Below are 14,101 nucleotides of genomic sequence, written 5' to 3'. Positions count from 1 at the left end.
AGCACATGAATGCACACAGTCACTTAAAATCAAGTGAACAAAAACAGACAAACCAATAGAATTAGATTTTGAACTTAAGAGGTGAAAGTTAGCTGCTGCTAGGGGCTGGCTATCTTTCACATTGTTCTCTCAGAAGCCCTGTAAGGTTGCCTTCCACTGCTGGCTGTTCAATGTACAGAGTTTCCATCTGTATGACCCTTAAGGAAGGTGCTCTCAGCAGATAAATGCTTCTGAAAGAAATGATTTTGTTTTATTGAATAAAAATAAGGTTTCTGCATATGATTAAAATATGATTAAAAAGATACTTACTGGGATTATTCTGTAATTATCAATTTTGAATATTTTTTTTCCTGTGGTGTTGAATACTTGCATGTTCTTTGTGTTTGGAAAGGAGAAGCAGGTGCTCTGCATCTCCCAAGCTCTACCCTAACACTAAGTTAGTTACTGTGTCTGTCTGCTCTCTAATTTAAAATACCTTTGATGAATACTTCTATTGTAACGTTGGCCCTAATTTGTTTTTGCAGATAGATTTATTGGTGTTAGGGACTGAGTCTTCTACCACTGAATTGCTTTGAACTGTGGACCAGAGTTCTTCCATATGCTGTAACTAGTAGTTGTAGAGCTTCAGATAACAGATTCATTTTGTTTATATTGAATTTAACATTTGTGTTTAATCCAATTTGGAAATCAGTGTTTGTATTGTTAAATATATGTGGTGTTATTATTGCATCATTGATTCTTAACTGGGTAGAGAACTTAAGCACAGTGTCTCGTCTGACTGTTTGCCTTTAGAGGGGACGTGGTTTCTGTAGTCTACAGAATTTTATCCAAAACTGAACATCTTGTGATTATGCTTTTCTTATAAATTGAATGAATAAACCATGCAATTCTTCAGAAAGTTTCATATCACCTAAGTGGTTACATTTCAGCATTAAAGCAGTTTGGAGTTGAGTCTTTCACTGAAGAAGTCAGCTGTGCCTGTATAAACACCAGAAAACAGTCCTATTGTTTCTTTGCAGGACTTACAGCCTGCTGAAAATTTTAATCAACATGAGGGAAATAGCTTTCCTGCCAAACAGCGTAGAAAAGGTTCAGAAACAAACTGGTTAAAACAGAGAGGGCAACTGGCAGCAATTCAGCATGATTGTGAAGATTAAGCCAAGCTTCTGTTGTCTGAATACACTAATTTATTTTTACAGCCTGTTATGTTTAATTTTTACTCCCTTTGTCACATTTCTGCAAAGAGACTGTGTTATTCCAGAGACAAGCATACGTTCTAGATGATGCACCAGATTGAAAAGGCATAAATACTGTTACGAATGGGACTCTTTCTCCATCCTGTTTGTAAAACAAAATAAGGTTTATTTCATTATTTTATTGCTGCCTCCCCCAGCTTGTTTTGTGAAAATTAGCCATGATTAATTTATTTTACTGTCATTATTAACTTTTTGCTAGTGCAGTATAGGATTACCACAGCATACTGTGCTGGTCCTCACTGCTCAGCACTTCTCAGACCTGTCTTCCTTGTGGACCTGGAAGTAGTAATTTACTTGTCTAGTTTTATGGTAGAAGTGCTGATGTGATGTCAAAAAAATGAGATGAACTGGCTTAACTGCAGCAGCTGGACGAAATGCTTGGGAAAGTTTCTTCTGCAGAGGTGGAAAAAGCCTAGAGCCTCTGCTATCCCAGAAGTACCTGCCCTAGTCTGGCTTAGATTTGTGAAGCTTGTTCTACTTGGCAGAACAGATGAAGCAGAGTGAAGTTTTGATTTATCTTTCACCTCCTCTTTGTAGCCTGTAGTTTTAGGTTCATCCTTCCAGAATGCTTTCTTTGCCTTTTTGTAAACACAGTCTCAAATGCTTCTGTAAAATGCTTTGATAATGGAGAAGTTAATGTGTTTGTTTCACTGATACTCATTCAACACTTAGAAAAAAGATACATAATGCCTGTTTTCTTACACAAAGGTAAGTAGAACTTCAGTGACTCTGAACCTTCACCTCCTCAGTGCAGAAACTGGTACCATTCCTATTTGCCTAGGAGAGGTCTTTTGCTGTGAAGACAGGTTTATTCCAGACTAACAAGAATTCAGAAGAAAGTGCATTGGTTTTTGTACCTTGCGATCGGTTTGATTTTGATGATGTCCCTGTCAGTTTAGTATGTCTGTTGCCTTCCGTGGTTCTTAACAACAGGTAAACCCATTTTCCTTAGGTTTTATTTTCCTTTGAGGTTAGTAATTCCAAGTTCTGATTCACAGCTCCTTGAGCTGATGTTTTCACACAGAAAGCTCTAGATATTTTTCAGGTACTCTTTAAGGTGAAAAATGGAGGGCCTGTGCATTTCTGGTATTTTTCCCTTATATTTGGTGTTCTCAGCATCCAGCTGCTGCTGTATCAGGAGGTGGTGTAATAATTTTCATGAAAGGAAACCTGAATGGTAGTCAACTCTGTTTTACTCTCTGTAATTTTTTTTTTTTTTTTTTATTCAGCTTTAGGAATAACAAGCATAAATTCACTGTCATTATTAGTACTTAAGCAGTTGAACTGTCATCCTTTATACGTTACATCAGAGATGTAGTGAATTTAACTTACTGATCATTGCCATGATAGCAACTTCAATTAGACAATCGATTTTTGGCTTGTCATTAATGCAGTAACAATTAGCAAAGGTGAGTGTGAAAAAGAAAGGATTTTTTTTAAACATATTTAAATTTTGTTCTTATTTAGAAGTGATGCTGAATAAGTGTACTTCTGAATGGGAACTCCTTGCCCAAGTCTTTCTGTATCATCTCTACGGTGGCTGTTCAGGATGATGCTCAGTGTTGGTCAGACACGAGATTTTGTATGATTTACGTGTCTGAATGAAACTTAACTGATCAGGCGTTATAGGAAATATGAGGTCTGACATAAGGGCACCTCCTGGGTCTTGCTTTATTACCTTTGAAACTGTGTTACTCTGTTACTGATATTAGTAAAGCTGTATTGCATAGGGGGCATATTTTAGCAACTGTTACTATGTAGGTGATACATATGACTACATAGTAGCAATCATTAAGCTTACATTCCTCTTGTAACCATGACTTGGATAAAAAGTATCTCAGAAAGGCAAAGCGTTAGGTCTGGTGAGGCTGATACAGTCTTCTGCTGAATGCTGATCTAAGCTACTTTCATTTAATCATTTCTCACAGCAGACTTAAGCTTAGCAATCTAATCCTGTTCTATAACTAAGTTATATCTTCGGTATTCTCAATGGCTTGGAGCACTTATCTCTGTTCCCCTTGCCTTTTCTTCCAGGAGGAATTGTTTTGGCAGGGGGCGGGAGGAACTGTACAGCATAGTATGGCTGAAAGTGAAATGTATGCTATTAAAATCACACATCTATGTGTTGTAAGAATTAACTAAGGCTCTTTCTAATAATTATACTGGCTTTTGTGTAAGTGCACTGGATTAATTTGTGACATGGCTGATCCATAGCTGATGGTTATATTGCTATGAAGTCTTCTTGGTATTCTGCATGCTGGGAGGAAAATCTTTAAAAATGGAGGACAGCTTTTTGGTGGCATGCTGCTGTCAGCATCAGTGCAGTTCCTTCCATTCACATGATACTTCAAAGTCTTTTTTTACAGCAGCAGAAGATGGTATGCACCTCCCAGAGGATTAAATGTGGAATGACACACTTCAGTTATCGCAAAAAGCCAATTCCTAGGGTCTCAAAGACCATGGAGGAACTTGACATTAGATTATAGTCCAATATTAGACTTATTTTAGTTAATAGCTGCAAACTAAGGCAGTTATATTCAGACTAAAATGGGGAAGATCTCTAAACAAAGAATGTATGTGTAGGTAATATTTTAGTTTAATAGTAGCACTTGCTCCTGTCCTTGTGTTGTTCTTCAGTGATGCTGGTACTGATGCCATTTGTATAGCTGTATGGTCAACCACACAAGCAAGACAAGAGACTTGCTTAAAAAGAACCTGGCCCCTTACCACTTCCCCCAGAGCAGGTTTCTGTGCTCTGGTGCTATGCAGTTCTTCATCTAACAGACATCACTGCTTTATCTTTTTGAAGTACTTTCACCCTTATGTTAGTTCACAGTATATTTTCATTTGACCTCTGTGTGTTGAAGAATCCCATGTGATTAAATTGAACATCAGAAAGGGGTTATTGCTGGTACGTATTGTGGGACTGCCAGAGAGTGGTAATAAAGTATCAGATATTTTGAAAGGAATCCAGAGCAACAAAAATCCAGAAGGTAGGCATTTGTTTCTTTCTTTTTTGATTATTATTATTAATTGATGTAAGGAGGACTCAATTAGTTAAAGTGGAAAAAAAAATGCCAAAGGAGGACTTTTTCATTGTTGTTGTCTGGAAAGTATAGGATCCAGCTCAGCAGAGGCATAAATGGAAATGGAGGCCTGGATTTGTGAGTCTATTTAAACTGTGGTGCCAGTTTTAATGACTTACTTCTAAATGTAGGAGTATGTACCAGTATAGATCTTGGGGATGTAGCCCGTGAGTACTTAGTCAGAACAGTCAGAATGCTGAGCAGAATGGTATTGTTCTTCTCGTTATTCCTGGCTAAGTGACTTCAGAGCAGCAAAATATTTGTTGCCTAATATGTCAATCTGGAAAGTAATTTTTATCATTGTTCATGTGAGGCTTGGAAAAATGGAAAGAATTTTGTTTCTGTAAGAAACACGAGGAAAAGTAATTTCCAGAATAGCATGCAAGATAAATAGCCAAGGCCACTGTTTTGTCCAGGGCTATAGGAAATTACTCCAACTGTACAGGGCTGCTCTTGGTTGGTTTCTTGCTGCACTGCTTCTCTAGGTTCTACATCAGTTTTGCTTGACCAGAGGTACCCGTATTTCTGCTTTCACAAACTGTTACCATCAGAGAAACTGTTTTGTATTGGACATTCTCTACTTGTCAGTGCTCTTTCTGTGCAGGTAATTCAATTTTCTTTTTAAGCTTTATGTTTAATTGCATATGAGAGAGCTCGACCAGGCTAAATTTCAATACAAAATAGAACTTTACTTTGAGTATCTACTAGAAATGGGTTGCTGTTCTCATTGATAACAAAAGGGGAAGCAGGAATTTGTTTACATTTGGTTTCTTTTGTACTTCTGGAGAGTGAAAACATTCTCACAGAAGCAGCTGTCTTTTTTTTTTTTGGTCTCTAAATCCATTGCTGTGCAAGTTCTTCTACATGTGAGCACTTTTACTGCCTTTCACTTGAAAGGGAAATGAAGGCGTGAACACATGGTTGTTAACTGCATTACTTAGGAATTGTAGATGCTGAAAAAAAATTTCTGGCTTCAAAGAATGTATTTATTTTATTTCCAAATGCAGCTTCTTTGCATTCTTTGCATTGTTCCTACTTCTGTTTCCTGCCTTTTTTTCTTTGCTTCTGTTTCTTGGAAATTGCTCAGAACTTTACAGTACTTTAGTTTTTAATGACAAGCGTTCTTAGTGCTGACTAGGAACAGTCAATGAGCCTGAAGATGCTAAAGAGAAGAGTTAAGATCATATATGGTTTTGTGCAGTTGTTAATAATTTCACATCTCTTGTTAAAGCATTCTCAGTATCTGTCCAAGTAATGCTACTGTCAACAAAAGGATTTTGATCTTGTGCGAATAAAGTAGCATAAAGATACCTTGAAACCATTCCTCGTTCAGTCAGTGGGAAGCTTCTTTATTTGGGAGGGTAGGATTATGTGAACAATTGTATAATTACTTTAACAGTTCTGTTTTAAATGTCCTCCTCTGTTATGTACTTCACTGTAGCCAAAGTTTCCAGCAGTGCCTGTTCCTCAGTCTGCTTAGCTGTGTCCCTTTTGAGCCAGCTCTTAGTAGGTGCTTTATTTTTTATTTTTATTTTTTGCAGACGATGTAATGCAGACTACCTATTGTGAAATTGACTTGGACAAAGGAAGAAGAGAAGCCTTTGTGTATGCTATCAAAAATCACTATTGGTACCAGATGTATATTGATGACTTGCCAATATGGGGTGAGTAATGCATTGCATTAACAAATAGGTTACAGCTACAGGATTGCAGCCCACTGTGTTAATGGGTTTCCTGGAGTCATCAATGGCTAAGCTTCCTTAGAAGAATTTCACAAGCTTGTAGAATTTATGTAACCAAGTAGTACAAGTAAGTAGAAGGATTATTGCTTTGGAAGAAGAGTTGGGGGACCAGTACTAATGAATTACACAAACAATGGAAACCAGCTTTGTTTCTGAAGTATTTCTTTGATATTACTAAGTTGCTACGGTGAAATTCATCTTTTAAATATTAAAGTAAATGGTATTTGGGTTGGAGATGATGTTCGTATCTTTTAAACTCTTCAGTTTTGTCCCTCCCTTGTATCTCAGTCACATTTCTAGTAAGAAGTACTTTTCATGTTTGTCCTGGGATTTTACAGTGATGACAATCAACCAAAATGAAAGTAGTGTTTTAGATTCTTCATGGTTTTCCACCCTGGTAGGTCTTACTAATGTTAGTCAGTGTGACGTATGCACAATCATTTAAATTTGAAATGATCCCTAGGAAATCCTCGAAGTATTCATATTCTACTTTACTGAAGTCCAGGTATAAAAATACCCTTCCTTAACTGTTAAATAAATGTAGTGATTTCAAATGGCTGTTTGAAGGCTTTGGAAAACTTGCACTTTGTTTTCTGGCCTGAGAAGAGCAACCAGCTCTTCCTAGGCACATTCAGATACAGTGATTCAGTTTTCTATTTTCGCCTGTGTTGCTATCCTTCAGTGGTGAGGCTAGGAATAACTGTTTCCTGCCATCTCCCAAAGTATATTGGACTCTGTATGAGTTGACTCCTTCAAGTATTGATGGATCAGAATATCGTTTACATGGCATGGAGGTTGGCATTCTCATTATTTTGCTAATACCACGGGAACGGGTGGTACTCCAGGTGTTAGGCTGCATGGCATAGGCACGAACTGGGGCTTGTTTTGCATGTGTGGCATATGCAAGGCAATTCTGTCAGATGAACCTGAGTAAAATTACAGCAGGAAAAATACCTCCTTAAAAGTTAAGAAACACATTAGTGCCATTCCTTCACACACCTGCTTCTTCATGAGAATGTTTTTCATGTCCTTCACCTGTTCACTCTCTCACCCTCCTCACCTTTGTATATCCTTGAGAGAGAGAGAGATCCTTGAGAGCCAGAAGTGTGCTGAGGGGTCATCTAATGAGAGCACAATGAAAGCAGGGTTTTGTAGGGAAAAGTAAATGAGTGGAAGGGAAGACCGAACAAGGTGACGGGAAGATACGGAGGTCAAAGGCAAAGTTGTGCTCATACATTTTAAAACACCTGTATTCGAGTAGTTCTTTATCTGGCAAGAAGTACATGTAGAATTAGAAGAACTGTTACTTCGTGTTTCTCATGCAGCATTTGCAGCTGACTGCTGTGGTGTTATGAAACCACTGAGAAACACTTCTTGTAGACAAACTGATTGAAGGTATAGTCCAGGTATTGCATTTGAGAAGCAAAATATAGGGTCTGCTGTGTTCTCTTTGCTAAAGCAATATGCTTTTTACCTGCCAAAACTTTAAAAATCTGTATTTTTGAACATAGTTGTATAATATTTGAAAAGCAAACTGAGATGCTTACACTTGTTTCCTGTGCAGGCATTGTTGGAGAAGCAGATGAAAATGGGGAAGATTACTACCTTTGGACTTACAAAAAACTTGAAATTGGTTACAATGCAAACAGAATTGTGGATGTCAATCTGACCAGTGAAGGGAAGGTGAAACTGGTACCAAATACAAAAATCCAGATGTCATATTCCGTAAGTACTCTGGTGATTCATGCGTAAGAAGGAACTTCACATGGTGTAAGAGCTCAAAGATAGTTACTTGTATATCTCTGTATCAGTGTAAAACTATAGTGGGGAAGATATCTAATTCCATTCTTTTTTCATTTCTGAAAAACCTTGATAGGTTTAATGGCAGTAAATGGAAAATGAAAATGATGATTTATGAAATACTTTAAACATACCAGAGCTTGTGTAATCTGCTGAAAAGTGTTTTGTTAGGAAAGGAAGGTGTTGTCTCCAAAGACATGGAGACTAGATCTTTTGAGAACCCCCAAGCAGCTGTGTATTCCCTTACTGCTTGGGGTGGTGACTTGCATGTCACAGATAGGAGCTGGATTGTGAACTCAGAGCAAAACGCTCTTTGAACATTTGTATTTTGTAGGCAGTTACTATTAATGCTTTTTTATTTTTCCAGTTACAGTAGAATTTTCTTATTTACATAGCCTCACAAGGCTTCCTATGAAGCTTTCTGCTTTTCCCTTGAATTGCTATGATAAAAGGTAACGAATAAAGAATATTTTCTTATCATTCCCAATGAGTGAGATTTTTAGATATTCCTTCCTTGTTTATTTGGTCCGGTAGACATTTAAGTCAATTCTCTCATTGTTCTCTAAACTCATGTACAGAAACCAGTTCTTAATGCGTTTGTTTCCTGCAGTGTGTTAGCAGTAGGTGTCAGCATAAGTTCTTTTTTCACGGCATATTCTTGCCACTATTTGTCTTATTTTGAACAGGTCATGGATAGTTGTATTTATCTGTGCTTTCTCAAGTCGTTTCTACTGTGAAATGTATAGTTTCAAATACTACCAGCATTGTGAAATTCATGTTCTGGTAGTTTTGAAGTGGACAGCACTGAGTAGCTGTCAGTAATTAGAGTGGCATTAGTTGTTCCTTTTAAATACTTGTGGTGTACAGAGCTCAAGACTTAACTTTACATCTATTTTGACGCTGCTGGGCAATCTTCGGTCTGGCATCTGTGCAGTGTTTAGTTCACAAATCGTATCAGGTAGACTTGTTCTAGCTTGTTCTAACCAGAGCTTCTTAGTGGCAGATACTCTAATGAGAAATGCATCTGTTTAAATCAATGTTAACATTAATGTTTTAAGCTATTATTCTTGATCCACCACTCTGTATTTTGAACAAAATAACATTAATATCATACCTAAGAGTGAGGATAATGCCGAGGTCTTGTAGTTTGAGTATGGCTCTGGTGAGTGACGTGTTGTTCAATCTATGTTAATAAGCTCCATTCTATAATAGCAGAACAGATCTTCTAGGAGGGATAGGTTCTTATCATGTATCTTTAAATACTCAAAAGCAGGTTACATCTGTTTCACCATCACTGAAAATCCTCATGTTTTTTAATCTCAGCCAACTTTTGAGACATTCTTAGTCTGAATTTGTATTTAATGTCTAGAATTGCATTTAAAAATTCTGATGAAAATAATCTTGTTCTACCCATTGGCAAATTCATCATGTTCTTGCTTTTGCCCAAACCTGTATTTATATCGAAGAAAATCTCTGAAGTCGATAATTTAAAACACGTGCTTTGGTTTCTTTGTGGTTATAGCTGAATGCATTATAATAAGCTTCTCAGTTGTAAACTTTTCTCTTTAGGTGAAGTGGAAGAAGTCGGATGTGAAATTTGAAGACCGATTCGACAAGTACCTTGACCCATCTTTCTTTCAGCACAGAGTATGTACTGTACTAAGACAACTTTCTGAAATATTCCTCTGGAATGTGTCTATTAGTTCAGAAGATGTAATGGGAATTTTTATGGCTGCCCCCATTACTGTTCTAAAGAGAAAATATAACGGGGGCCCATTCCAAAGCAACAAGTATTGAACTTATCTCTGCTTGTTGCATTTGTTCCCTCAGCTTCTTGTCTGTGTTATCTTTTAAAAACTGGATTCTAATTTTAGGTTCACAAGTTATCCTTCCCTTTGAAGCAGAGTTGTGTTGTTCAGCTTCCTGAAATGGTACATCACTGTTCTGTTCTGAATATCATGCTGAAAGGCAGCACGCAGTTGTTAAAAACTGTACTTGTTTTTTTTGTTGTTTTTTTAGACACAAACGTGAGCTCCAACAGTCACATCCAGTCATAAAGTGAATGTTGGGACTGTCTCTAAATACAATTTTCAACAAGTACTTTGAATTCAAACTCTTGAAATGTTGGCCATCTGATGGCCAACAAAAAGCTTAATTATGTTGGATATCCTTAATTCAATATTTTTGTGTGGTAAACTTTTTGCGAATCAGAAAATTAACTTAATGAAATAACTTTCTGGCATTTAAATTGCAATAGAGGAAGCAGTTTAGAAGCTTTCTGCATAGAAGCCAGTTGATCTGGCATAAAGCTACTGGCCAGTGGAAGGTCATTTAAAAAAAATAAACTGAAAAATCATCAAGTTATTTCCACTGTTTGTTGTTCCTTGTGTCTTTGACGTGGCCTGTGGATCTGGGTCTGTGAGGTTTTCCTCTTGTTCAGAGACAGTTAAAGAAACATTTCTCTCTGTTGGGTCTTGTGAAATTTAATTCTTGTTAGTCTGCTATAACAATTCAGGCTGAAGCCTACTGGTACTGCAGTATTAATTGTGAGGTGCTGGGGGCAATCAAGCAGCTCTAGGTCTGCAGGTTTTAAGTGACAGTTCTGTTACTTAAATAGGATGGCTCCAGTCTTCTTAAGTGCTTCAGTAAATGTCCATGTGACAGTTTGAAGTGAGCTGCAAATACCAGGGCAGTTCAGGTAAATACATTCATATACTCAGAAGCAGTCTTGGTCTAGAGACAAAACTGTGCAACTACACTGCTTGCCAGTCAAGTAACTGCATTTGCTCATTTGTACACTACTTGATAGAAGTAAATGCAAAGCAAAAGGATAATACCAGTTGTGATGGCTTAAGCCTGTCATTGCAGTTTCCTTTAGGGTAGCATACTGAGAAGTGTTTCTTTCTGAAGATTTGCATTCTGTTTGAGCTTAGTAAGAAAACAATAAGTGTGCTTGTTAGAGGCAGAATAATGCTGCTGCATGTTTTGGTTTTGTGTCATGCAATTGTTTATTCCATTGATTTTTTTTTTTTTATTTATTTTTTTTGGTGACCTGTGAACATATATTTTGCCAGTGTAAACCTCCTTAGTAAAGCAGCGGTACATTGTGCCTTTACTTTCCTCGGGGGAGCATGCATGGAGTTGTTCAGCCTTTGCTGTTGCTTGAGTAATTTGTGATAACTTGATCACAAGGAAGTTCAGCTGTTGAAAAGCTCTGTGTAGTGTTTCAGAGGCCAGTTTTTGTGGGACTTTCTACAAGTGTAGAATTGTATACAGTGTCGACTTATTGTTGCTTAGCTAACACTGACAGACTGGCTTGCCAAGCAGTAATTTATCTGTATAGAAGCAGATTTCAAACACATTTATGATTCTACATCTTCAGGGTATGTTTTCTTTTTGTAGATTCACTGGTTTTCAATTTTCAATTCTTTCATGATGGTGATCTTTCTGGTTGGCCTAGTGTCTATGATATTAATGAGAACTTTGCGAAAAGATTATGCAAGATACAGCAAGGAGGAAGAAATGGATGATATGGTAAGATCTTCATTAGCAATTTTATTTAAGGCTTAACAATTTCCCTTCATGCTTCCATTGAATTAGCTGCAATTGGACAGCTATCTTCAGTTGTCAGAAAACTCCCTGTGGGTGTTTTGCAGGTGTTACTGGTTTCCTTTACAACATGCTTCTAGGTTGCAACCCAGAATTCTGTGTTGTTGTAGTGATAGTGTTTGTATCCCTTTCTAGATTAAATGAGATTTACTCTGAGTACGTCACAGTAGCCTGCATGTGCTTCACTTCAGAGGATTTTAGAGGCAGGAAGGAAATCTAACAGATCTTACTTGAATGCAGAATGCAGTAGTATTTTTTGTCATCTTAATAAACATCTGAAAGGTGAATTTCTCTCTTGAATGCATCAGATCTAGGGGAAAAGTAATATGCTTGCAATTAATTTACTAAATTCAGTCTTTAATTTGTGCCTAGCTTGTGTGTTTGTCTAATTAAGGTAATGTTTATTAATGATTAATGGATTTAATGTTTTGTTGTTGTCATTCCTAGGACAGAGATCTAGGTGATGAGTATGGATGGAAGCAGGTCCACGGAGATGTTTTTAGACCATCCAGTCACCCTCTCATATTCTCATCACTTATTGGCTCTGGGTGTCAGATTTTTGCTGTGTCTCTTATAGTCATTGTTGTTGCAATGATAGAAGATTTATACACAGAGTAAGTATAATTGTGCAGTGCCTTTCACATATAAAGCTTAAATGAACAAAATTGTTAAAGAAGGGATTCTTCTGACTGGCTTGGGAGAAAAAATAAAGTGTTCTGGAGTCTATAAGAAATAATCAGCAATAGTGTTTTGGAGCAGTCTTGGATTTTAGTGAAAGTTTTCTTGTAATCTGGTTGTGTGATTTGATTGTCTTTAACTTCATGAATTCTTGCTTTTTTTATGTGGTACATTGTGAAACTGTTCTTCTGTGGTATTGCTGATGGATTGCTTGGGAAATAATTGTTTGAAGGTGCATGTCTCACTCTTGCTTTTATCTGGAGTGACAACGTATTACTGTATTATACTTTTTACTTCTCTCTGTCCTGTAAAGATTAAATTATGAGTTTACTGTGTTGTGAATAATCCTATGTTCTGCTGGCAGTGCATTAAGTCAATCTAATCCACAAGTCTCAGGTTTGGGAATTGGATCTCTTCCAGTTTTTCAGATGACTGATGCCACTCAGCAGGTGTTGCATGCAGAGCCTACAGTAGTAGTAGGTGGTCTCTGGTCCTGCTTGACTGGGAGAACTTTCTTAAACAGTCATCCAGTTCCAATTTAAGATGCCAGTTATGGTTCACCTAGTTCTTTTCCTTGCTTTTCAGCCTGCTTGAGTCTGTTCTATCGCTGTTCTGGATTGTATTCCTTGGTTTCTGCAGTGACTGTGTTTTGAATAATGAAGAAAACTGTATTTCTTTGTGTTCTATTTTCCATTATCTATCACCTGTCCCCATCGGTTTTAAAAGGTTGTAGTACTCCTGATGCACCACTAGAGAGAACTCTTGTTACTGAAGTTCACTGCTTTTTAATAGCATGTTTGAAAACCTGCTCTGTGGTCAGTATCTTGGCGTATTTTAGTTTTTCACATTATGCCATTCTCCTCTGTGCCACCTTGTCTATATTTCTGTGTACACTTTTACATGTTTGTAATTACACGACGTGTTTGCACTTTAAGAGAGATAATGAAGCAGTTTCACAATGTTTGTGCACTGTAGTGAAGCTATAAGTTGGTAATAGCAACTTTAAAATGCAACAGAACAGTAATTAAAAGTATATATGTGCACTTAGCCTTCTATTGCAACAGGTCTTTAATTACTTTAAGTGAATTGTGAGTGTGTAACTGACAGCTTGACCAGAACATTCATATCTTGAGGAAAATAGCAGTGCAATTTCAAAAATGCCATAAGCCAGCAGTATGGGAATGATTACCCATCAGTGTTCTTCAGATCTGTTAAAACTCTTAAAGCCACACACCTGATGCCATCCTAAAAGCCTCTTGGTGAAACTGGATCATGCCAGTTATTTGTTTAATAATAGTGATGTGTGTTTTTTGTGACTTTGCTGTTAGAGTATTTGAAACACATTCTTAAGAATAAGAGTTCCTGAGATTTTACTTTTAGATGAGCATCTGCTGATCACTTTACTGCTAACTTAGACTGATGTGATGCACGTAAAACTTCATGGTCTCCTGGGGTTCTGCAGTTTTTTAAGCTGGCTTATATTAGAACTGTTAAAACTGGTTTCTGTCCAGCTTTCTAAATAGAAAATATTAGCTTTCTAAAATAGAAATCTTATTTATTTATTAACAGGCAAATGGTAGTGTACTTCTCTTTTAATGTGTGTGTGACTGGTGGTTACATTGCTTTGTTCAGTTGTTCCAGTCATGGAAGCTGGTTGTATTAAAGATGACTTCTTTGATGAAGGCAGGCATCCAGCAATTGTTCAACAGAAGGCAAATTACCAATAGTGTAGAATCTCTCAGAGCAACTAACTGGGAGCTAATAAAGCAAACTGGCTGAAGTCTCTGCTGCTTCTTGCAGCCAGAGTGGGGAACAGCTTTCTCCATGAATAATTTGCAGCTTGCTATTCTTAAATATCATTTAGAAAATGCGTGCTGGGATGGCTTTTATGATTTAAAATTATTAGCTTTGCGCGTAAATATTTCACATA

The 14,101-nt window shown here is 37.2% G+C and overlaps 1 protein-coding gene across 1 annotated transcript in view; it reads left to right on the top strand.

Moving 5' to 3' along the window:
* Positions 1–14,101, top strand: part of TM9SF3 (transmembrane 9 superfamily member 3) — a 40,356-nt gene that overhangs the window by 8,720 nt on the left and 17,535 nt on the right. The window contains exons 3-7 of the mRNA XM_072340307.1: positions 5,884–6,006; positions 7,649–7,809; positions 9,454–9,531; positions 11,287–11,418; positions 11,941–12,107. Coding sequence (XP_072196408.1) covers positions 5,884–6,006; positions 7,649–7,809; positions 9,454–9,531; positions 11,287–11,418; positions 11,941–12,107 — 661 coding nt within the window. The remainder of the gene's footprint in view (positions 1–5,883; positions 6,007–7,648; positions 7,810–9,453; positions 9,532–11,286; positions 11,419–11,940; positions 12,108–14,101) is intronic.

The sequence above is a fragment of the Excalfactoria chinensis genome, chromosome 6 (assembly GCF_039878825.1).
Source record: "Excalfactoria chinensis isolate bCotChi1 chromosome 6, bCotChi1.hap2, whole genome shotgun sequence".
Lineage (NCBI taxonomy): Eukaryota > Metazoa > Chordata > Aves > Galliformes > Phasianidae > Excalfactoria > Excalfactoria chinensis.
This window is presented reverse-complemented; position numbering and strand designations above follow the sequence as displayed.